At 43.9% G+C, this 26,134-nt stretch overlaps 1 protein-coding gene across 1 annotated transcript in view; it reads left to right on the top strand.

Annotated features, from left to right (window-relative positions):
• Positions 1 to 25,548, top strand: part of LOC142464285 (vomeronasal type-2 receptor 26-like) — a 117,808-nt gene extending 92,260 nt beyond the window's left edge. Inside the window, exons 3-6 of the mRNA XM_075567754.1 lie at positions 11,300 to 12,136; positions 12,561 to 12,788; positions 20,584 to 20,707; positions 24,638 to 25,548. Coding sequence (XP_075423869.1) covers positions 11,300 to 12,136; positions 12,561 to 12,788; positions 20,584 to 20,707; positions 24,638 to 25,548 — 2,100 coding nt within the window. The remainder of the gene's footprint in view (positions 1 to 11,299; positions 12,137 to 12,560; positions 12,789 to 20,583; positions 20,708 to 24,637) is intronic.
• Positions 25,549 to 26,134: the final 586 nt, after the last annotated feature.

Here is a 26,134-nt window from a genome sequence, read left to right as displayed (position 1 = left end):
TACCCCGCAGAATACTGTAATCCAGGTCCAGTTCAATCCCGCCAGCTGCCACCAGTTAATTTACAAGCCTGTGACGATAGCTTATGACAGGTTGTAATTTACACCAAATAACTGGGTGTGAACTGAACGATGCTTAGATATAATAAAGTATATTTATTCCTTTGGATAGGTGAACACATGATATAGTACAGTAACAGGCAAGAAGTACACTTACTTTGGGGGATGGGGAATGAGAAGTATGTTGCATAGCATTTCTCTCAGCAATCAAGATGGTATAAAAGAACACAGGATAAAGGGTTGACCACAGATTATATACCTTTTGTAACCATATCCTTAGCATTAAGTACAGGTGATTGGTCAGTAATTACCTGTAGCCACTCTCTAACGTGGGAACACATTTTGATACATGCCCCCCTGCTAGTTGGCACATGCTCAGTTGGACTCTGGGGTCTCATTTCTGCAGCCCCACATTTGCATCAGGAATGCCAGCCAGTCTACTAAATGGAATTTCTGGCAGGATACCCTTTGTTGTGAGGTGTTAAATGGGACACTTATAGACTGCTCTGGTTTGAGTCATCTCCGCCCTCCTGTAAACAGTGTAGGTGATAAACTCCTTTGAACAGCACTTAAATTCTAGACATTGGGACGCTTTCCCTGACCATCTGCTGCCTTATGGCCAATGGAATTTCCTCTGGTTCCTGTCCATACCTTGGGACACAGTATTAAAGCTAAAACACAAACATTTTAAAATATCCGGTTCCGTTGGGTCCAAACTTCCCAGTTCTCAATTCCGGAACTGGGACACCCTATGTTCCAATTTGCGACTTGCTACGACCTTCGGAACCGGAGTTACACAAATACACTTTAAACCGTTTCTCATTTTAATACAAAAATCTCCGCTGTAAATTAAATCACGGTTTTTCACTAAATCCCCATTGAAAACAACGGGCTTCGCCGCCATAGACTTTCAATGGCAAACCGCCGCCGTTGGCGGCTATGGGAATCCGCCGCCATAGACTTTCAACGGGGCAACGCCGCCGTTGACGTCAATGGTGTTTTTCCGCCATAGCCGGTCAATGGAGATTGGCTGCCATTGAAGTCTATGGGAAATGTCCCGAACATTCAAGGGGGTCCATACTCCATCGGGTTGGTCCAAGAGGGTCAAGGATGGTTCTGCAGCGATGCCAGAGCAGTGACTACAGGTACCCCAAACCCTGGCCCTCTGGACCCTCCGGAACCGGAGATATGGATTCTTACTTTTCAGCTTTTCACACTTAGACGTTTTCTTGAGCTGTTTCTGCCGCCGCCATTGGAGCCTATGGCGCGACCCGCTCTTCTCGGTTCAACCCTTATCGGGGGTCCAGGATTCGGAGACCCGGTTGTGGTCGAGTGGGGGGAGGCCTAGGAACTAGGGGCAAAAAGAATTTTATTTCTAGGTGCTCTAGAACTGTTTATTCCCACGCCACTTAACGTTGAACTTGACTGCTAAGTGATCAAAGCTTTCTTTTAGAAATTGTATCCGCTTTGCGGTTTTGCGGTTTGGACGGCAGCGAACTCGTTCTTGGAAAGGGGCCGTTGAGGAATCTCCATTGAAGTCAATGGGCCCATTGACTTACAATGGGAAACCGCCGCTCCTCCTCTCGGACGCCACCTGCTGGTCTTCACAGGAAACAGGACCGAAAAAGCAAGATTCGCCATTAGAATGCATTGAGCCCTAATGGCGGCCTATGGGACCCTGCAAAATGGTGCCTGAAAAGGCGGGAAAATTACACAAAGGGCTATAATCATTAAAGAACTATTAACCCTTGTACTCCCGGATGGATCCTAGTGTGTGTGTGTGATGCAGACACTGATATAACAATAAAACATGGGAACAGGGGAATATACATTTTCATGTTATAACAAGGGTTAAATCACATTTCTGGACCTCAGCCCAGTTAACCCCTTGTCTCCCTGGTGAGGTCAGGGGATGGCCAATGGGGTGCAATCGCTTTAATACCGGGCCACCCCCTTTCTCCCTCTACACCTCCCCTACTTAATGGGTGACCTGTGGCCCACTGGCCCTAACGGGGAGTGGGGCACTGCTGGCACCATTAATGAATTCAGTCTCAGAGGGATAGTCCTGGCGTGAAAGTCCATCAGCATTGCTGTTTTCACTGCCCTTTTTGTGCTGAATGGTAAATTCAAATGCTTGTAAAGCCAAGTTCCATCTCAGCAATTTGGCATTTTCCCCTGATACCCTCTGTAGTCAACTCAGAGGATTGTGGTCTGTGATGACCGTGAAAGCCCTCCCACATACATAGGGCTGGAGCTTTTTGAGTGCCCACACAATGGCCAAGCACTCCTTCTCAATGGTGGCATATGCCACCTCCCTGGGGAGCAGTTTGCGACTGAGATACACCACAGGGTGCTCTTTGCCGTCATCCCCCACCTGGCTCAATACAGCCCCAACACCAAAGTCTGAGGCATCAGTCTGAATGAGAAAATGCTTGGTACAGTATAGTCTGGGGCAGCCAGTATGGGGGCTCCAGCAAGCGCAATTTTCAGTGCCTGGAAAGCAGTTTCACAGGCAGGAGTCCAGGTAATAAGCACAGGCAGTTGCTTCTTAGTCAGATCAGTCAGGGGTTTGGCCACGGCGCTGTACTGTGGGACAAATTTCCTATAGTACCCTGCGGTGCCCAAAAATGCCATGACCTGTTTCTTCTACACAAAGGGCTATAATCATTAAAGAACTATTAACCCTTGTACTCCCGGATGGATCCTAGTGTGTGTGTAATGCAGACACTGATATAACAATAACACATGGGAACAGGGAAATATACATTTTCATGTTATAACAAGGGTTAAATCACATTTCTGAACCTCAGCCCAGTTAACCCCTTGTCTCCCTGGTGAGGTCAGGGGATGGCAAATGGGGTGCAATTCCTTTAATACCGGGCCACCCCCTTTCTCCCTCTACAGTGGGGTCACTGGATCTCATATTTCTAGCTTCGTAGAGGACACTGTTTAACCGATTCCTTTTTCTTAATGACGAACTCTGCAGCACTCGTTCCACCTGACGCCTATTGAAGAATTGCCCTAACTTATGTCCCAGTTTCTTATGTCTTATGTAGATCTCCTACCTATCTTAATTCTGTCACTGTTGTACAGTACCTGCCCGACCTTAGATGCAGACCGTCAAAGGAAAACCCATCTATTTCTATCAAAGCCAGATGGAGGCATTGCTCACCCCTGAGATCTCTGTTTGTGCCAGCCACGGCAGCCAGACCTTATGGAAATTTGGACCAGTGTCATTGACCAAGCTTGTCAACTTTTCCATCTGGCAGAAAAAACTAATTCTGTTACGAATCTTTTCAGTAGTTGGAATTGCATTCTGTTTCCACAATGCTGCGGTCTCGCACCTCTTTGCCGTCGCAAAGTGAGCGATTAATTTATTCCCGCTCTTGGCAGTCCCTCAAGTGGGACACTAATGGAATTTCGAGGCCCAAGATCCACTGGAGCCAATTCTGAATTTGTTCCCATACCGGGTTCAAACAGGGGCAGGACCACAGCATGTTTTGTATTGTATTGTATGTCTTTATTTATATAGCGCCATTAATGTACATAGTGCTTCACAGTAGTAATACATGTGGTAATCAAACAAATAACAGATAATATAAATAACAGATCATTGGAATAAGTGCTTTAGACATAAAAGTAACATTAAGGAAGAGGAGTCCCTGCTCGGAGGAGCTTACAGTGTAATTAGTAGGTAGGGAGAACGTACAGAGACAGTAGGAGGGAGTTCTGGTAAGTGCGTCTGCAGGGGGCCAAGCTTATGTATCATGTGTTCAGAATATCCACAGTGCTATTCATATGCTTCTTTAAGGTGGGTCTTAAAGGTGGATAGAGAGGGTGGAAGTCAGGTACTGAGGGGAAGGGCATTCCAGAGGTGTGGTGCAGTCAGTGAAAAAGGTTTAAGGCGGGAGAGGGCTTTAGATACAAAGGGGGTAGAAAGAAGACATCCTTGAGAAGAACGCAAGAGCCTGGATGGTGCATAACGAGAAATTAGGGCAGAGATGTAAGGAGGGGCAGAAGAATGTAAAGCTTTAAAAGTGAGGAGAAGAATGGAGTGTGAGATGCGGGATTTGATCGGAAGCCATGAGAGGGATTTCATGAGGGGAGATGCTGAGACAGATCTAGGAAAGAGTAGAGTGATTCTGGCAGCAGTGTTTAGGATAGATTGTAGGGGAGACAGGTGAGAGGCAGGAAGTCCGGACAGCAGGAGGTTACAGTAATCAAGACGGGAGAGAATGAGGGCCTGAGTCTCTGTGCAACAGATCCCCCTGCTCTCCACATTGTCTAGGGCACAAGGGGGAGTAACCTGGTACAAATTTAGATAATTTGACTGGGGTGAGATACCACCTCATTAAATCTTATATGAGTTCTCCTTTAACGTCGTGCATATCGAACTCTTAGCCGCTGCCTCCAATATCTTTGTCCAGTCGTCGTCTTCTAATGTCATACCTAAATCTCCCTCCAATTGGGTCATGTAGCTTAGTCTCGGTCTCTGGTTTTTGCCAGGATCAATTACTTCCCTATATACAGTAGCCTAGAGGTTAGTCCCCGTGTGTCGTGCCCTCGCACACAGAGCGTTTTGAAATTCGTCACCCTAGGGCGCGTTGTGTGTTTGATAGAAAATGCCCTCGATCTGGAGGTATCTAAAAAATTCAGTGTTGGGAATGTCTTTTTCTGACTGAATCTGTTTGAATGTTTTGATGGTGTTTCTGTCCTCCAGATCCCTTAGTCTCTTGAGTCCACTCTGCTTCCAATGTGTAAAATTTCCCTCCTCTAATCCAGGCACAAAATCTGGGTTGCCATATAGTGGGGCCATCAGAGAGTGCTTCATAGTCAAGGAACATCTAAATTTGGCAGTCTCCCAGACTGCAATTGAGTTACTCATTGAGGATAGCGGTTTCATTAATGTTTTCTGCCTAGATTTTGGGTAGCAAATTAAGTTACTGATTTCTAACGGGGTGCATAGTTCGCTCTCTATGCCCACCCATCTACGTAATTCTGGGTCTAAATGCCATTGTATAATTTGACTTAATTGGGCTGCTCTATAATATGAGAACAAGCAAGGTACTGTTAGTCCGCCTGTGTCATTGGACCTTCTCATTATTGATGCTTTAATGCGTGCTTTTTTGTTCTTCCATATGAACTTAAAGATTCTTGTTTGCATATCTCTGATATCTGCTCTATCTGTGGGTAAGGGCAGTTTCTGGAAGAGATACAGTAATCGGGGCAGAAGATTCATTTTAACACTATAAATTCTTCCAATCCAAGAGATGCCGTAAGAGGCCCACTCCTTTAACTCCTTTCTCAGGGATTGTAAGAAGTTAGGATAATTTGCCTTACTGTATATAACAATTTTAGCTCCTTAGTCAAATACACCCCCAGATATTTGATAGTATTGGATTGCCATTTGAAGTTAAAATTGATCTCTATTAGTTTCTCTATGGCTTCCGATTTTGTTTGATTTATTTTATATCCTGATATCCTATTACCTTTTTCCAGAAGGCTGAAAAGGTTGTGTAGAGAGACGAGAGGCCTGGACAATGTCAATATAATGTCGTCCGCATGTAATGCTGCTTTATATGTCTGTGACTGAATTTGAATTCCTGTTATATCGGTGCTACTCCTAATTCGTGAGGCTAGTGGCTCCATGCATAGGGCGAACAACAGGGGCGAGAGCGGGCATCCCTGTCTTGTGCCACTCTTAATTTTGAGAAATCCTGATGGGAATCCCTGATGGACTACCCGTGCAGTAGGATTAGTGTATAATGCTTTGATTGCCCTTAGGATTCTACCCCCAAACCCAAACGCTTGTCTACCTTTGATAAAACCAACTTGATCCGGGTGAATCAGCTTGGGCAGAATAGCATTCAATCTATTGGTCAACAATTTCGAGTAAATGTTTACGTCCGAGTTAATTAGAGATATCGGCCTATAGCTTGAGCAATTAGTGGGGTCTTTACCCTCCCTATGAATCACCGAGATGGATGTCGGTAGCATCTGGTCTGAGAATGAGGCCCCCGCTAGAATAGCATTATACATTCTTAGCAAATGAGGGGTCAGAATCCCTATATACTTTTTATAATATAAATTGGAGAACCCGCCTGGGCCCGGAGCTTTAGCGGGTTTAAGGTTCATAACTACTTCTTGTAGTTCTTCCGCTGTTAACTCTTTCTCCAGAGACTCTTGCTCCAACCCACTCAGCCTTGGCAAATCCGAGTCTGCTAGAAAATTCTCTAGTGTCTTACTTGTGTTTAAGTCATGTCTCACCTTCTCCCCGTCATATAGCTCGTCGTAAAAGGCCTTGAACTCCTCCACTATGTGTTTGGGGTTAGATGTGATCTCCCCTCTCCTTTTTCTGATTGAGCATATGTTATAGTTTTGTTGTCTATTGCGAATTTTATTTGCCAGCATAGTATCTGGCTTGTTCGCCTTTTCAAAAATTTCCAGTTTGTCCAACTCAAAGGACTTTATTAAAAATGAGAATATCATGTGATGTCATCTACTGTAAATACTAAGTTACATGTGTGTGTTCGTGGCACAGAGTAGCATGTACTAAGACCACACACTGCATGGGTAAGCGGTGCCAAGGACAGATATCTATTCGTCACTCAAATTTAGGATTAAGACGGTCAGACTTAGTCTCATTGCGTTTGTCTTAACCGCCTGAATCTATTGATGTAGCTCATGTGTGTCTAAATATTAGAGAAGAGAAGTTACAAGTGCGGTTATACTGTATACTGAGGCCCGATTTAAATGTCGTTTGTAGCAGGGTTTTTTACTCTGTCCTAAAACTGTCTATCTGGGTGGGATAATGTTGTTTCAATGGAGAAAAAATAGAACATAAGTTTTAGCAAGATTTTTTGAAAATCAGATTTCAACAGAGGTGTGTTTTGGACCAAACACGAGATTTCACATCTTCCGGTGCCAGTGACCTCTCTGGGAGAAACCCTATTACATTTGGTAATGTACTGTATAGGGAATCCTATTTTATGTTTTATCTTCTTTTTTTTTTTTTAAGAAACTGGCTTTCTTAGATTACAGAAAAGGGATTATAAGAACACACAATTACAATAAATGCAGGTCAGTTTCTTAAAAAAAAGAAGATAAAACATAAAATAGGATTCCCTATATATATCTCAAAGTGATGCGTTGGCCTCTGAATGAACTGTTGCAAGCTCTGGAGGGAATATTTACATTTTCAGAAACACTTTGCTACAACAGATTTTTGTGTTAAGTGTATAGTTTTTCTATATTAAACAGAGACCTGGGACCCTGGCAAATAATTTTCATATTTTATTTGCATAATTTCTCTGGTGGTGGAAGCATATTGATATGATTGCAATTGAGCAAGGGGTTAATATTAACTCATTGAAGGTACCTTGCCAAGGAGAAATGTGAGTTGGCTTTGTGTACTAACCCTGGTTGCATATCTAAGTCACATGCTCACTTGTGTGTTGTTCGTGACAGATGGTATATGGGAACGGATTGAGGGGAGATATTGCTCATTTGAGGGACCTTTGTGAAGGTGAAAAGTTTGACAGGTTGTGAGCTGCATATTAACCCTTGTCCCGTATGCAAATCCCATGCTCACACGTGTGCCATACGTGACAGGGTGCTACACTAGATTTAATGCAGCAGCCCTAAGAATCAAGAGTATTTTACAGAAGCACTGTGTTGTTGTGTTAATGATGCTCAGTACGATTTGACAGGCAGATAAAACTTGTCTCCTTCTTCATACAAATAGAATTCTCCTTGAATCTCTGATACACTTTATTTACAAGCATACAAATAAATGAATAGAAAATGTTGGTCATGCATAAATTAGGAGAAGGTGAAAAACGATACTATAACAGGGAAAGCAGTTTGGGTAGATCACTAATACAGAAGACTGAAAAACAGGAAACAAGCTGGGTATTACCAAGTGCTAGGGAGGGAGTATCATACTAAATCCCAGGGGGAAGGGTAGCTGCTGGAAGCAACAGGCTGAATGACCGTTCTAATGCACAGCTGCACAGCAAAAGCTGAAAAAACACTCACTGGAGACAGTACACTGGTGGATTTTATTGGGAGATCCTATTTTAACTAAGAGCATTAACATTACTATAGGGCATTTATCAACAATGACATTTCCTTTTTTAGAGTGCATAGCATTTTTTTTCATTATTGGTTAAATGATACCTTACAGTGGTGGCCGCCTTTAGCCTAAATCGGCTGTATCCGCGGCTCTCTGATAATCTCGGTCAGATGCGTTTTTTTTTTTTGGTCCGGAGTGAATTGCGTTATTGTAGCGCTTGTGATATTAGCATTTTATTCTCGCTGTCTGCAATACTGCAATGCCGTCTAAAAACTCAGGGGGGCGTTCGCGAGCTGTTGTCTTGGAAATCTAATACCTTAGCAGTTCAACCTACGTCAGTACACAGTCTGCGTGTGAGCGCGCAGTAATTGTAAATTTGAATATTTACAGTATACATGCATTTGCTATTGTTCAATATTTGCAGTACTGAAGAAGCCGCTCAGCCAATGATATTGCTTACAGGAGAATCGCTTGACTTTTGAATCGCACCGATATTGATATTTTCATTGTCAAAATAAAAAAAACACAGAAAATAATACGGCAACATTACTCACCATAGAATTTCCCATTCAGCTGGTGCCGACGCCGGGCCACTGCCAGTCCAGTATTTTTGATCATACACGTTGACAGTTGGCAGTGAGACTACTACACCTGTAGTCAGCTGATGAGGCTGGAAATCGCTTAGGTACATGCAAGCTTGCTCGAAACTGCACGCGAAATCCGGTTCAGGCTGCAGGTATCCGTGCGTTGACAGACGGCAAGGGTTGTCACTGACGGTGGGACCGTTATTGGAAGCTGGTGCTGGTGTTGGAGCATTGCTTGCCAGCGACTGTCGTTTCTTGGTTGGTTTTAACACGACCGTTCGCCTTTTGCCGTCTGCATGATCATAGATACAGGAAAAACCCGGTGATACACACCAATACCCTCCAATAAATTCGGGATCAATACAACAAAAACATGGATCGCTACATAACTTTTTCCTTATTGCACGCTTCCACACATGAGGAGCTGGCGAAAATCTGTAAAAGTCATAGTTTTCGAAAAAATACTGATAAATTTGAACAACTGTTGCCATCTTATCATCTGTTGCATTAATCGCGGCCCATATTAAATACGCGTAAGTTCTCTCGGGTTTTTGGAACACGGGCTGCATTTGTGCACTCATGTCGGGACTCTCTGGACAATAACCAGAAACTGGTGCTTGTCTTTCTTTAATATGAAAAGCCTAAATTGATACATTATTGTAACCTCTTCCTTCAGTCCCAAGGCCAATTTACACAATAGCCCACTGTGGTATCTTTTTTAAACGACACATTAATGAAGCGCATGCGCATTACAATTCATGAATATCTGCCATCTGGCGGACACGCGAAGAATTGCAACTTATTAAATCCGAACCATTCTCAATAAACGCATGAACCGCGCATGAACCGCGCATGAACCGTGCATGAACCGCGGCTGAGAACGCAACATGAATGCGGCATGCACCCGGTGAAATGCGTAGCATTCGGGAAAAAATCCCGGAAAAATACGGTGATGTTTTAGAATAAAAGGGGCCGCAGCAGTATATTTAGTTATTTATGCCAAACATCACAAACATTTCTGGAACTCTTGTGGAATCTGGAAAAAAAAATATTTGATCGCCTCAGTTTTACATCTTCACATTCACTTTCATGAATATGCAACTCTATATAAATATTTTCAGAACAAACCAGAAGTGATACCATGGAAGTGTTTTCTTTTCTATTTTTGTACTGTAAAATAGACAGTATTAACTGTTTAAACCAGATTGTGTACTGCTTTACATATTAGAAATGACCAGTTTCAAGTACTGTATATTGTATTATAGGCTAAAGCTGGTAAATTCAGGGCATTATTGAAATTCCTGCTCTCTGATTGGTTAAAATTCCGGGCATTATCCAATCAGTAATGGCCCGGAATTTTTGGCAGCTTGCAGGTTTCATTCACAAAGAGTGAAATTTGCACTTAGACAAAGGAGGTGATTGGACAGAAGGCACTGACTCCTCCCCCACCCTGTCTGCAGAGAGCTCCGCACAGGAGAGTGAGGGGAAAGGTTTGTGTGACTGCTGAGTGTGTTTTGTGGGTGTAAAGGGTGCAGCAGTGTGTTTTATTAGTGTGTGTGTGTGTGTTCTGTTGGTGTGTGTTTGTGAGTGTAGAGGGGGCAGCAGAGTCTTGTTGGTGTGTTTCTGCTGTGTGTGTTTTGTTTGTGTAGAGGGGGAGCTGCAGTGTGTGTGTGTGTGTGTCTTCAGTGTGAGTTTTGTGATTGGAGAAGGGTGCAGAGTGTTTTGTTGGTGTGTGTCTGCAGTGTGCGGGACTGCAGTGGGTGTAGAGAGGGGCTGCTGGTGTGTGTTTTGTGGATGTAGAGGTGGCAGAGCCTGTTTTGTTGATTTGTGCGTATCTCTGCAGTGTGTTTTTTGTAGGTGCAGAGGGGTGGCTGCCGTGTGTGTTTTGTGGGTGGAGGAGGGGTGCAGAGTGTTGTGTGTGTGTGTGTCTGTGTCTGCTGTGTGTGGGTTTACATGGGGGCTGCAGTGGGTATAGAAGGGGGCTGCTGGTGTGTGTTTTATGGATGTAGAGGGGGCAGCAGTCTGTTTTGTTGGTGTGTGTGTCTGCAGTGTGTTTTGTGGGTGTAGAAGAGGGGGGCTGCACAGTGTGTAGAGGGTACTGCAGAGTATGTTTGTGCATATAGGGGGGGTTGCAGAGTGTGTATTTGTGTGTATAGAGGGGGGACTGCAGTGTGTGTGTGTGTGTGTGTGTGTGTGTGTGTGTGTGTGTGTGTGTGTGTGTGTGTGTGTGTGTGTGTGTGTGTGTGTGTGTGTGTGTGTGTGTGTGTGTGTGTGTAGAGGGGGCTGTGTATATGTACAATTTTTTTTAATAAACTTACAGTAAAAGCATAAGAATGTAGACAATCATGCTGATAAAAATCAATATGACTGCAAAAATTTATATTTTTTATGAAAAATTAAAAAAAAAGTCTACATTTAGCCTATAATAGTAATAATCCCTTCAGAACAGGGCATTATTGGCCAGTAATGCCCTGTTCTTCGGGGATTATTACTTAAATATTATTAATTTGTGAACAAAATGATTAAATTGTTAATAAAAAAACTTCTGTGAGTGTGTTACTAATTCCCCTATCATCCAATGTAGGTCAGCTATGGTGCTACAGATCCTCTCCTCAATGACAAGTCTCTGTTCCCAACATTTTTCCGCACTGTTCCCAGTAACATTCCTCAGTATGTCGCCATGGCCCAGCTTCTGCTGCACTTTGGGTGGAATTGGGTTGGAATAATGACCTCAGATGATGATGCTGGAGAACAAGAGAGTCAGCAACTGAAAAAAGAAGTGACCAGTTTAGGCATCTGCATTGAATACATTATGAAAGTTCATTTTAACTATAAAAACCAGAAGTTTGATAGCATGCTGCAAGAAATTCAACAAACTTCTTCACAGGTTATTCTAATGTGTGGAAGTCCAACTGCTTTTACTTTTCTTTTCTTTTCTAAATTCTTTTATGCAATTGAAAGAAAAACTTGTATCCTCCCAGCCACAATAGTCTCTTTGTATTTAGATGAGAATATTGTTGAGAATGACCCACTTAATGGAAGTCTGATATTTGCTTTCCCTAGTGCTAAAATCCTGGGACTGAAGAGTGTTTTAGAAAGTATTCATGTCACAAATCCCCCCCAGGATATGTTCGTTGATGACATTTTTGTAAAATTTTTCAGATGTTGGCCTACTGATCCAAATTTATATTCGCGCATTGACTATGAGGTATACAAGGAAATTATGAATATCACAGTCTGTACAGGGACAGAAATGTTAACATTTTTGTCAACTTTCCAGTATGATACAAACACTTTTAGAACCACCTACAATGTGTACAATGCAGTTTATTTCTTGGCCCATGCAATGCATGAAATGCATCTGCCCTCATTATTGACCAATCCTGAAAAAGGACTAATGGATCATGACTACAGATGGAAGGTGTGTGCTGCTGCCTAAATGAGATTATTTTAGTTCTATAAAATTATAATTCTTTTGTGATTTAAATGTATTTATAATACTTGTTTAATAGTTATGAAACATTAGGTTATAACTGTAAAGGGGAACAGAAAGGGCACAATAAAAATATAACAAAATTAATTTGTTTACACTATGACTGTACACTTTATGGTAGCAGGTAGTAAGAGGGATCAGCAACAGGTCCATTTGTTATTATGTATACAGTATTTGCTAGAAATTATGTACATTTGTTCTGTGCCTACAATGATAATCAACGTTTTTATCCTTTGATTTTGAAATGTGCTCATTACACATAAAAGAAGAGATAATATGATTAATATTAGACTGTGGCTGCTATCACAGGACCTATTCAAATGTGTTCCCTCGCTATTGTATCTCATGTCAGCTGCATCATCATATGAAGAATATCCAGTTCACAAATCCAGTTGGCGAGGAGATGTTTTTTGATGAAGATGGGAATGCACCAGGTCGATATGATATCTTGAACTATGTTATCTCTCCTCTTCAACACTCTGACTTGTTTAAAGTTGGCAGCTTTGATGATTCATATCCCAAGGAACAGCAGATAATACTGAACAAGAGCGCCATTCGCTGGAATAAATATTGGAAACAGGTTAGACTATTTAAAGGCAAATCGTTGAATATTAAGCATTCTGTATACTTAACATCAAGGACAATATTATTATTGTGTTAATTCAGACAAAGGTTAACATATTGTAATAGAGACCATTTTTATTATGAAAAGTAGCTTCTTGACTCTTTTAAATATAGGGTAAAAGAAATAACCCATGATAAATATGTTCATGTCAGGTTTTACCTTAGATCGTATCTACTACTGTAGTTCTAGGACTAATAATAGTACTAGATCTCTGCACTAATAAACATACATAAGGGCCTATCTTTCATAACAATGACTTAGCTTTGTTTGATGTATTAAGAGTTCATTCTGTTTAGTAATATTTACCTACATGACCTATACTTGCTATAGATGTAATTATATTTGAAATATAAAGTAATAAATAATGAATTCCAGAATGCAAAGAAATCATGCGTAGAACATTAGATAACATTGTCATGATCAATGATTGAATGATCATGCATCAATGATTGAACATTGTGTCATTTATGGCTGGAAGAGAAAATAATTATTTTAAATGAAATGACTCAGAATATAAAATACCCTATAACTCTCTCCCTGTAAACTCTAGAGTAACTTTACCCTCACTGTAGCAATTATACATGTCTGGACACCTGTCTTGTAATAGTAATCTTTGAGGGGAAAACTGATATTTGACATATGCAGGTTGGGTAACTTGTCATATTTGGTATTGTTTCACACATCTATCTTTGGCCACCACAAGTCTATGAGGCCTATTCTAGTAGCTCCGAAGTGTGACACACAGCTTCTGAAGAGCACTTTAGAAGCAAATTGGCATGCTTTGATATTATGCAAGCCCTTTTTGTATGTCCAATCCGCATCTAAAAGGCATTTTTAGAAGCGATTTCATTTTAGCTCTGGCAATCCGATCCATTTGTCAAAAAATCTGCAAAGTCAATTTTTTTGCCCACAACTGCTATTTTAGTAGCTCCGTTATGAAAACTGCTCTAAAAAAAATCTAAAAAAACAATAGCACCACCTGCAGGGTGGCGAGATTGGTATTGCAAGTTACATCCAGAGCCTGAAATGTGGGTTTGGCTGACTGAGCAAAACCCATAAACCAGACTGGGGATAGATTTAGCATCAGCTCTGGTCATTCTGCTTCTAAAGCAAATACAATCCAGGCGGATTGGCTGTTTAATCATGTGGTTTGTCCCTTTTTTTTAGAAACGGTTTAAAAGAAATTATTTGGAATAGGGAATACCATTTTTTCTCACATTTCATTACGATTCTTGTGAACATGCTATAGTAAATCGTATGGTTTGGCTATTAAAACTTCAGAGCTGGTTTATTAAGCCCCTATACACCCTGTACTGTATGTCTTAGCCTTGTGAAGTACATCAGATTTTAATTATCATACTTTTTTAAATCTGTAAGGAAATGGAGAGTTTCTTTTCAGTCACCTTTCTATCTAGCCATAGGGGTCTTAGGAGTTTATGAAAGCCTTTGAAACTTTGCATGGCAGAAGAGTAACTGAACAGAAAGAAGGTATTAACATGAGAAGGAGCCTAGATACAGATGTGAAAACCTGTTGCATAAAGGGAAAAACATGCGTAAGTGGCAATTTTTTAGTAGCAAAAAAGGTTGTGGCTCAGTCACAGTTTGCAGAGGATTTGCCATGTATGTCAATGTGCATTGCAATTTTATTTAATATTCTAATTGGTAACTTTTGTACAATCACTAGATTTGCTTAATGCTGAGACCATAAACCATGTTTCACTCATTGTCTGGTGATATTCAGCTTAAAGCTTACTACAGTAAATTGGTGACTGTAACAGGGACTTATCCCTGGTTAAGAGAAACCGTCTCTAAATCCAGCAGGGAGCTGGTTAATGGCAGCCAGGCAATTAACTAGACTCCACCTGGCTAAATTAGAGCTCTAAGAAAAAGCCCCCTGATGGAAACAGGAGAGAGATTCCTGAGCTCACAATTGGGCGACATAGGAGACGGAGGACTGACCACAGTTTTTCCTGAGCATACAACTATGCTGACAGGGGAAAGACCAGACTGTTATTCCTGGGAGCGGTTGGACTGCAAAGCTTGCACCTGAAGAACCAGAAAAGTCTTTCATATACATTTCTCCCTGAGAGATATAGTATATGTTTTTGGGACTGGGAAGTGACATATCCAGCCAGCCACAGTTAGTTAGGGCATACTGCTGCGGCCAGGTTTATTTGAGCATTTGCCCGTTCTCGGCCGCAGCAGTAACCTGGCGCGCGCCGGAGGGTGCCGGGCGCGCGCCGAAGCTGCGGAGGAGCGCCCTCCAATCGGGGCTTTCTCCCTCCCGCTGCCGGGTCCGCCGGCTCCCCCAGAACCCCCTGCCGCCGTCCCCCACATCGCGGGACACCAGGGCTCCCTCGGGGAGCCCTGGACGCGCGTGCAGGGGGCGCAGGCACCCGATGACGCGTGACCGTGCATCGGTGATGCGCGGCACGCTGAGGGAGTGCGGCTAGCACGCCGGGGCATCCCCTGGCTTGCGGTGCTAGCCGTGCTCGGATAAAACGTGTCGCCTGTGTATACTGTGTAGTTATTCTCCAAAATGGAGTAGGTTGTTTTTTAACGTTTTGTACCATACATTGTTTAAAGGAACAGTCAATAAAGCCATATGTTAATTTCACCCTAAATGGTCTCCATTAGCATTCTTCTGCAAACATCTCTTACATATGGTGTCAGAAGTTGGGATGAGAGGTGGTCCTTGAACTTCAAAGGTGCCCTGGAGACTGAATATGATTTGTTTGTGCTTTTGCCTGCATACAGTTCCTGCAACAGCCGTAGCAACAAAACAAAGAATCATCTGCAGAAGTGACCAGAATAAAAGTGATACACATCCAGGCAGGAAATCTACACTGCACTGGAGAAAGCCACTATGCCACAGTTGGACTGGGGGGACTGCCATAGATGGTGACCCACACAAGGTACTGATGCTGACCAGAGTCTACCCCATAACTTGTGGGAATTTTTATTTTTTAAACCATGGAAATTAAAAATGGCCGCCCAGCTGAAGTCAAATACAGACTCTGCAAGAATGGGGAAGAAAATATGTTCCTAGTGTAAAGAGCCCAGCTACATGGCAGTGTCCCTTCAGGCTTTATTCTGATGATGAGGATGATGCCTATCTAGCCCCAGAAAAGGGGCAGCAGAGGCAGAGGAATATTTTTTTCAACGAGCCAAGGAACTGCAGCAGGACTGCTGATGTTTCAGAACCTACCAAAGTATGTATGTATGTATGTATCGATGTGTCTTTATTTATATAGCGCCATTAATGTACATAGCGCTGAACAGCAGTAATATACGTGACAATCATATAAATAACAAATAATATAAATAACACATGAGGGGGAGAAGTGCTTCAGACATAAAAGTAACATTATGGGAAAGGAGTCCCTGCTCCGAAGAGCTTACAATCTAATGGTAAAGAAGAAAAAGTCTACAGAGATGCCTGTGAGAGCTACAAACTCTGCAAGCAAAATTTGCTCATCTTCCAGCTGGGGTTCTAGCAAATACAGAGAAACCAGTTACAATAGCGCTTCCTGAGGTCAGGAAGAAAAATATACCTGATACCGCCTAAGTGGCGTTCCTGTAATGAACCTGACTCCATGGAAGAGTGGCCCTTCCGGTCCTATGAAGATAAAGATATCCCGTATGCGTGAACCGAACCAAGTCACATCCACAAAACACCCCTCAGATGGTAGAGGTGTCTGAACGCGGTACGCACCAAAAAGACTTGTCTCTATGATGCTGAATGTGATCGGCAGGTGCAAGAGTGGGAGCATCAGATCGCTGAATATATACGCCACCTAACGCAACTACTAGGAAAGCATGGTGGATACAGTGAAACTGCTGAAGTTTCAAATAAAGAAGGAAACCCCAGAATCCCTGATGGGACAGAGCTGTCCAAAACAAAGAGGCGAAAAAAGAAAAGCGGTTCTTCACTTACCGTGGAAGGAACAGACACGTCTGCAGATCTCGCAAAGAAAAAAGGGGTCCAAGATGTCCTGCAGCCTACAGAAAATGTAGGATCCGTCACGCGGATGACAGAATATCCAGAGGGCCCAAGGCAGAAGTTGTGTACCCCAAAAAGTGTCTACCTGGTGCTGACAGTGAGAAACTCTCAACTAACCATACTAGGGAAGTGGAGCCGGAACCAATAAGTGACGATCCCTTTACCAGCCCTGAAGATGCCCTGCAATCTGCCAGGCATAACTTTGATCTGCTCTATGAAGATTTGAAACTGGAGAGAGAAAATAATGCTGAGCTACAGAAGACTGCAATTTACTCTTTGGCCAGGACCGAATTGGAGGATCTAAAGACTGATCTAGATACTGCGAACGCTACTAATGCCAACATGGTGGAAAAGCAGAGCAATTCTGAGAGAATGATTGCGAAGTTAAAACAGAAGTACGAGGAGGCACTGAAAGAGATTAGTCTCTCTCACCAAGAGGTTCGAAATTACCATTAAGAGTTGGAAGTCTTTTAGAATGAGGTTCATACTTTCCGCATAGAACTGGATGCCTCACACCAAGAGATCAACAGTTGCTGCACCGCACTGGAAGCCTCTAAAAAGGAACTTCACAATCTCCCTGAGGAGCTGGACATCTCTCAAAAAGCTTTCTACAGTCTTAGTATGGATCTTAAAGTCTCGCAGAAGGAGCTGCACACCCTCAACCTAGAGATAGAAGTCTCAAGCCAGGAGAGCGGGAGTCTCAACTTAGAAGTGCGTAAATGGAAGGAGGACTACAAGGAGGCCCTGAATATTATAGAGACTGTAAAAGTAAAAAAATACAAGGCTGAAAGGAGAAAATTCTGATTTGACTGACTACGTCAGTGATGGGAATGAAAAGCTGCACGAGCTAAAAAAAATTATGAAACTATTTGAACATGAAAAGTTAGAAGTACAGGCAGCACTGCAGATTGCAGAGAGAATGCTGAAAAAAGAATGCCTCTCCCTAGAGCAGCATACTCAAGCAGAGCATATACTGCAGAGCCAGCTGCAAGAGCTGCATGCGCATCTACAGGGGTCAAGTAGAAGCAGTGAATCCTGCAGAAAGAAAGTATCCAGGCTGCTAACAAAGCAAAAGTTCTGCAGGAGCGTCTGAGTACCCAGTGTGTCCCCGCAGAGCAGCATGAGGAGCTGAAGGCCACGTTGAGCATCACAAGAGCATCGCTGGAGGCAGAGCTTAGAGGCCAGGTAACCCTGTATGAGAGGGAGCACGAGAATGTCCAGAAACTAGAGCAAGAGATGGAGAAGCAGAAAGGCTGCTCCATCCTCAGTACACCCAGGAGAAAGAGGCATAGGAATCGCAAGCAGCGGCATCCCTGGTGATGAAATCTGCAGAGCTCCAAAATATAAATAAACATCAAAGCAATAGCTCCTAATTCCGGTGCTCAAAGTCTCTCACCAGTCTGATAAGTGAGAGGAACAGTTCCGCTGTAAACGGAATAAATATTTACTTTCAATGAGAGTTAGTCACTCACGGCTGGTGACCGGGTGATGAAATGGAGGGCATCGATGTATATATATATATATATATCTCCGGTGGGTCCGTTGCTCACCCCTTTCAGGTATGTGGTCTGAACATGTATCTCGACTGGCTCATCATCTATGGCACTGGCGGTGTCGAGTTGTAGGGTCTCGATGTCCCCCTGCTTGCCACTTCTTCCAGCGGCAGTCTCAGCAGCACAACCCTCTATCCGCAACAAGCTCCGACGGGACTCCCAGCCTCTCTCCTCAATAAGCCCCGCGTCACCAAATGCCGGATACGAAATGAAGCATATGATCCGGTGGCCAGCAGCTTGAAATCTCAAACGGCCTGTGATCCTCTGGTCTGCGTGCTCCCTTGTATGGAAAAATCAGCATGTAGTAACTCCCCAAGGGGGAACAAAAACCGGTGCACAGCGTCAGTCATGAGATGAGTAATTCAGAAGGATTTATTCATATAAAAACATGGACAGAAAAAACTGATTCAGTCACTCTAACGCGTTTCTAATGCATCTAAAAAATATTGATGTGGAAATAACGACCACATGAAAAACAAAACAGAAAAAAATGAAAAAAATATAGTGATTGAGCAAACACTAAAAATGGACCAAAAAAACAAAACTATTTCATAAAAAGACAAAAATATAAGAACAAAATACATTAAAAACTAGACATCCACTTGTCCTGCAACTATAAGAATCCTACTTATATTAAATCCTACTTTTTATTAAATAGTTTTTGGGGTTTTTTGTACATTTTTAGTGCTTGCTCAATCACTATATTTTTTTCATTTTTTTCTGTTTTGTTTTTCATGTGGTCGTTATTTCCACATCAATATTTTTTAGGTGCATTTTCCCCTAACAATATCACACTATGTTGTTTTATTTCTCTCTTTCCATGTGCTGAGCAACGGCTGGTTCCAGTTTTCTACATCCACAGAATTTGTTGGGACTATTTCAGCATCCTGTCACCTTCACACAGTTGTATTTGTGCACATTCACTTTTGGATTAATTTATATGTTAATCGTTTTATATATATTACAATTATTTTATATAGTTGTAAGGGCGCCCCTATCATCTGTTTTTTTAGAATGAGAACTAAGCAGAGATTTTCCTTAGCACAGAAAACTGTGCTGATAGAGGAAAGACAAGACTGATATTCCTAGGAGAGGTTGGACTGCAAAGCCTGCAGCTGGAGAACCAGATAAGATTTTCTTATATCTTGCTCCCTGTGAAATATGGTATATGTTTTTGGGACTGGGAACAACCAGCCACAGATAGATAGGGCATATACTGTCTAGTTATTCTCCAAAATGGAGTAGGTTTTTCTTTTATGGGTAGCACTGTTTCTCCCCCCACACTCCCCGCGCCCCAGTGGGAGATGCACAGCTTCTGCTACCTGTGTGTGGTGCGGATACATGTTAGGATCAAGAGAGCTGAGTTGCATCTGCGGTGGTATGGAGATCAGGACAGGCTTAGGTTATTTCTATAGTTGTTCTCATGGTGTTAGCGCCTCCAGCCATTGTGGGTTCCAGGGTGTCCAGAAATCAGCCCCCACTATTGCATACATCTCCCTCCTGCCCAAGGAATGATACTTAGACAGGAGTGTACTAACAAGGGTCTTTATTGCATGGCATGCATCCACTGCAGATCTTCCTTACAGTGATGCAGAGTCTCAGAGGTCCCAGACCTCTGAATGGTGATGGCCCCTTGTCTCGGCTCTACTGCTCTCTCTTTCACCTCCAGAGCAGGACTGAGCTAAATTTGCCACTTCCTCATAGGAGGAATAAGAAGGGGCAGGCTCATAGTATATACCTACTGTATATCAGAAAGGCTTACACAGGCCATGAGTCACCACATTACTTCTGTCACTCATAAGAGGGGCATGAAGGTGGTCAAAAAGACCACAGATTAACCCCTTACAGCCTGCAGCTAGCAGGACTTACATAAGAGGGAGGGGAAAGATACACAGAAAAGACATACCCTGTTACATATGTTTTGTGCTGTACATTGTTTAAAGGAACAGGCAATAAAGCCATATGTTATTTTCACCCTAAAAGGTCTCCATTAGCATACCTCCGCATACATCTCTTACAGTGACCTTATAAGGATTCGCAAAATGTTTAAACGGGAACAAAATGTAAAGAAAGTTTTAATTTTGGATAGTTTCAAACAGCTCTTATCCAGCACAAACATCACAACCATGCCTAGTATTATGTACCTGTTGCAGTAAAAGTAGTATGATATTATGCCTGCTTGGTTTTAACACAGGTTCCCCGTGCTGTGTGCAGTGAGCCCTGTACTCCAGGCTCTCACAAAACATATCCAGAGGGAGCACCAGTTTGCTGCTATATTTGTGTTCCTTGCTCAAAAGGAGAGATCTCCAATGAATCTGGTAGGTGATCCGAGCCACTGACAGTGGCATAACTACAATTTTTGGACCCCATGGCAAAAATGTTTAAAGGACCACCAATTACAAAATGCAAAATAAATTAAGTTTCCTCTTTTTCTTACATTCTCCCTAATACACCTCCTTGCTCTCTCACTTTCTCCCTCTCACACTCCGCCCTCTCATCCTGCCCCCATATATTTCTCTCCCTCTCTGTCTCTCTCACCCTTTCCTCCCTCTCTATCCCCTTTTCCCTCTGTCTCTCTGTCCCTCTCTATCACTTTCTTATTCTTCCCCCTCTTTCTCACCCTTCCTCCCTCTCTGTCACTCTAATTTCAACTCTGACTGCTGGAATGCTGTGCATATACAGTATATAATATACAGATTTGACCTGGGTAGGCCATCTTGTTTCCAAGCATTCATTTGATTATGTGATTATTTGATGTGTTCATGAATTGGGTAATAGAGTGCTGATTAAAGTGATTCTTTGGGAAAGAAAATCTTAGGAAAATCTTCATGCTTGCAGTTTTTTATATATATATATATATATATATATATATATATATATATATATATACAGTATATACAGTGTTCGACAATCCTATACATTTACACGCCCGGGGCGGGTGGATTTAACCTACGGGCGAGTAAATATTGGCCCAAGCAGCACACGTGTTTGTTTTTTTAAATTTCCCTGCTCGCGCTCAAATTTCCCTGCTTGCGCTGAAAAAAAATAAAAAAACTCCCCCTGCCTGACAGCTGATTGGCGCGCGCTCCCAGGCTTTGTGGGCGCACGGCCAGGCTCTATATGAGCCCGCCCCCAACGAGCGGCCATTTTTTTCCCAAGGAGGACACAGTAAGTACTAGCTGTGCCTTCCCCTTGTCCCCGCTTCTCCCCGTGTCAGCCCGCGGGCCCGGGAGATTGGAGCGGGGATGCCCCTCAGGTCCCCGCTAAACCCCGATCCCCGTGTCAGCCCGCGGGGCCGGGAGATTGGAGCAAGGATGTCCCTGAGGTCCCCGCTTCACCCCGATCCCCGTGTCAGCCCGCGGGGCCGGGAGATTGGAGCGGGGATGTCCCTCAGGTCCCCGCTTCACCCCGATCCCCGTGTCAGCCCGCGGGGCTGGGAGATTGGAGCGGGGTTGTCCCTCAGGTACCCGCTTCACCCCGATCCCCGTGTCAGCCTGCGGGGCCGGGAGATTGGAGCGGGGATGTTCCCTCAGGTCCCCGCTTCACCCCGATCCCCGTGTCAGCCCGCGGGGCCGGGAGATTGGAGCGGGGATGTTCCCTCAGGTCCCCGCTTCACCCTGATCCCTGTGTCAGCCCACGGGGCCGGGAGATTGGAGCGGGGATGTTCCCTCAGGTCCCCGCTTCACCCCGATCCCCGTGTCAGCCCGCGGGGCCGGGAGATTAGAGCGGGGATGTCCCTCAGGTCCCCGCTTCACCCCGATCCACGTGTCAGCCCACGGGGCCGGGAGATTGGAGCGAGGATGTCCCTCAGGTCCCCGCTTCACCCCGATCCATGTGTCAGCCTGCGGGGCCGGGAGATTGGAGCGGGAGGGGGGGGGGAGCGGGGTGGTGGTGCTGGTCACGGCCTTTCCTCTCTTCCGACCCCCCCGTGTGTGTAGAGTGAGAGTGTGTGTGTGTATGGGAGTGTGTATGGGAGTGAGTGTGTGTGTGTGTATATGCGGGAGTGTGTGTGTGTATATGGGGGAGTGTGTATGTGTGTATATGGGGGAGTGTGTGTGTGTATATGGGGGAGTGTGTGTGTGTGTGTGTGTGTGTGTATATGGGGGAGTGTGTGTGTGTGTGTATATGGGGGAGTGTGTGTGTGTATATGGGGGAGTGTGTGTGTGTGTGTGTATATGGGGGAGTGCGTGTGTGTGTATATGGGGGTGTGTGTGTGTATATGAGGGAGTGTGTTTGTATATGGGGGAGTGTGTGTGTGTGTATATGGGGGAGTGTGTGTGTATATGGGGGAGTGTGTGTGTGTATATGGGGGAGTGTGTGTGTGTGTATATGTGTGTGTGTGTGTGTGTGTGTGTGTGTATATGTGTGTGTGTAGGACACCAGATCAGTCAACCCCCCACCTAGTCAGTCAAAGTCACCCAGTCAGTCATCATCTCCCCACCCAGTTCCCTCCCATCAGTCAGTCCCCCCTATCTCCTCCCTGTCTCTCTCCCCTCCCTGTTTCTCCCCCCTCCCTGTCTCTCCCCCTCCCTGTCTCTCCCCCCTCCCTGTCTCTCTCCCCTCCCTGTCTCTCTCCCCTCCCTGTCTCTCTCCCCTCCCTGTCTCTCACCCACACTCTCTCTGTCTCTCACCCACCCTCTCTCTTTCTCTCACCCACACTCTCTCTCTGTCTCTCACCCACTCTCTCTCTCTATCTCTCACCCACTCTCTCTCTCTCTGTCTCTCACCCACTCTCTCTCTCTGTCTCTCACCCACTCTCTCTCTCTCTCTCTGTGTCTCTCACCCATTCTCTCTCTCTGTCTCTCACCCACTCTCTCTCTCTCTCTGTCTCTCACCCACTCTCTCTCTCTCTGTCTCTCACCCACTCTCTCTCTGTCTCTCACCCACTCTCTCTCTCTGTCTCTCACCCACTCTCTCTCTCTGTCTCTCGCCCCCTCTCTCTCTCTCTCTCTCGCCCCCTCTCTCACCCACTCTCTCTCTCTCTGTCTCTCACCCACTCTCTCTCTCTCTGTCTCTCACCCACTCTCTCTCTCTCTGTCTCTCACCCACTCTCTCTCTCTGTCTCTCACCCACTCTCTCTGTGTGTCTCTCACCCACTCTCTCTGTCTGTCTCTCACCCACTCTCTCTCTCTGTCTCTCACCTACTCTCTCTCTGTGTCTCTCACCCACTCTCTCTCTCTGTCTCTCACCCACTCTCTCTCTCTCTCACCCACTCTCTTTTTCTCTGTCTCTCACCCACTCTCTCTCTCTGTCTCTCACCCACTCTCTCTCTCTGTATCACACTCTCGATCTGGATATCTTATTTACCCTGTATATCTTAACTGCCCTATACTACACCGACATAATTTATACTGCTTTCTTCCAGATCTGACTCAAGCTTCACATGGAACACATCGGAACCCCCCCTAACCCAGAAGACAGGTAGGGAACACCTCCCCTCCAATGTATAACATTGCGGGAATGCGGGTACCTGGGCAGGGGGAGAGACAGGGAGAGTGTGGAAGAGAGACAGAGAGAGTGTGGGTGAGAGACAGGGTGGGGAGAGAGACAGGGCAAGGGGAGAGACAGGGAGGGGGGAGAGACAGGGAGTCCCTCAATGTCCAGGTACCCGCGGGACATTGAGGGACTGCGGATCAGGTAAGATCCCAGGCGGGATTGCTGCTTTAGATATTGTGAAGCGGGGACGTCCAGACACTGGTTAAGGGGTTCAGGAAACTAGTCACTCACATCTGGCTTTTATTTCTAGATCCAACATTTACACACACACACACACACATATAACAAGGACTAATTGTAGTATAATGTAATACAATAAATACATTTGTCAAAAACGAATGTTCTGACTAGGAATTTATTAAATGTATTTTATTTATATATTTTATTTTAAAGCGGGGTTGGGGGCGGGACAAGGGTTGGGGGGCGGGACTAGGGGCGGGGTTAAGGGGCGGGACTAGGTGGCGAGTAGATTTTTAGGTTGGGCTAGTAGATTTTTGGGTGATTTGTCGAACACTGTATATATATATATATATATATATATATATATATATATATATATATAAGCCTTACATATTGAAAAACAAACAAACACAATTCCTACCCATTCAGTAATAGCAAGACAATATTATTATCTAAGAATTTGTTCCATAATAGTGGAAGATTATTAAATATGATAAGTAATTTGTCTTTCTGATTTTTAAATATACTAAATATATTTCTGAAAGATTTGAGTATTACTGATGTTTCCACAGATATGGAAATCTGTACACCATGCCCAGAGGATCAGTGGCCCAATGAACAAAGGGTCAGATGTATCCCCAAAGTTTCCGAATTCTTGTCATTTGAAGATTTGCTGGGTGAATTGTTGACTTTTCTCTCTTTGCTTCTCTCCTCCCTGACTGTCATTGTTATGATGCTCTGTGTGAGGTACCGAGACACTCCCATTGTCAAAGCCAATAACCGGGATCTCAGCTTTGTTCTCCTCTTCTCCCTCATGCTGAGCTTCCTCTCTGCTCTGCTTTTCATTGGGCATCCTGTGGATGTAACCTGCATGCTCAGACAACCTTCTTTTGTTATAATTTTCACTGTGGCTGTGTCTTCTGTACTGGCCAAGACTGTCACAGTTGTCATTGCCTTTGCAGCCACCAAGCCAGGCAGCAGGTTGAAGAAGTGGGTGGGAACCAGATTATCTCATGTAATAGTCATAATGAGCTCATCGATTCAAGCTCTGATATGTGTTATCTGGTTGTCCATCTCTCCTCCTTTCCAGAATGTTAACATGAACTCTGAGCTTGACAAAATCCTCATTGAATGTGATGAAGGTTCTGTGGTTGCTTTCTACTCTGCCCTGGGTTATATGGGACTTCTGGCATCTGTGAGCTTCATTGTAGCTTTCCTTGCTAGGACATTACCTGACAGCTTTAATGAGGCAAAGTATATCACCTTCAGCATGCTGGTGTTCTGCAGTGTTTGGGTTTCCTTCATCCCAGCCTACTTGAGCACCAAAGGCAAATATTTGGTGACTGTGGAGATATTTGCTATTTTAGCTTCTGGTTCAGGACAGTTGGGATGTATATTTATACCAAAGTGTTATGTGATTATTTTTAAACCAGAACTAAACACAAGGGAACATTTAATGGGGAGATCTAATGCTAACATGTAGTGGATCAAATAAGCTTCCATTTTTGTTGCCTATCCAAAATGTTTGTACATTTTTCTGTCTATGCAGAATGAGTGTGTCTAAAAATATAGCAAAATCCTGGCCAACCGGTTAAGCCCTAGAGTCTCAGCTTTTACCATTTGGTAAAGTGGACACCAGACTTGCAATGACTTGCTGATGCTCCACCAAAGGTCAATTCCATTAACAAGCAGTACAAAACAGAGCAGGTTTAACTATTATAACATACAGTATGTGAACCAGTCCTCAAACAGCACAGGCAAGAAAGACACTCCATCGCATCTCATTCCAAACCTCCCACACAAACGGCTCTATTCTTCCTAGGCTTATACACGTCGATCATGTGAGCTACTATCTGCCTTCTCACTTAAGACAAATTACGTATTGGCACTCAGATCCACAGCGCTTTTGCTGTGTAGATAGAGACCACATATAGTAAACTAGTTGCTCTACCAACTCTTTTATGGCTAGATAGAAATAAACAGGCTACTACATTTTCCATCAGAGATTATCAGATTCACATTGAACATCTGGTACTTTTTGAAAACTACAAATGCGTTGATCTCATCCC

The sequence above is a fragment of the Ascaphus truei genome, chromosome 12 (assembly GCF_040206685.1).
Source record: "Ascaphus truei isolate aAscTru1 chromosome 12, aAscTru1.hap1, whole genome shotgun sequence".
Taxonomy (NCBI): domain Eukaryota; kingdom Metazoa; phylum Chordata; class Amphibia; order Anura; family Ascaphidae; genus Ascaphus; species Ascaphus truei.
Note: the sequence above shows the minus strand (reverse complement) of the source record. Positions and strands in the feature narration are given on the sequence as shown.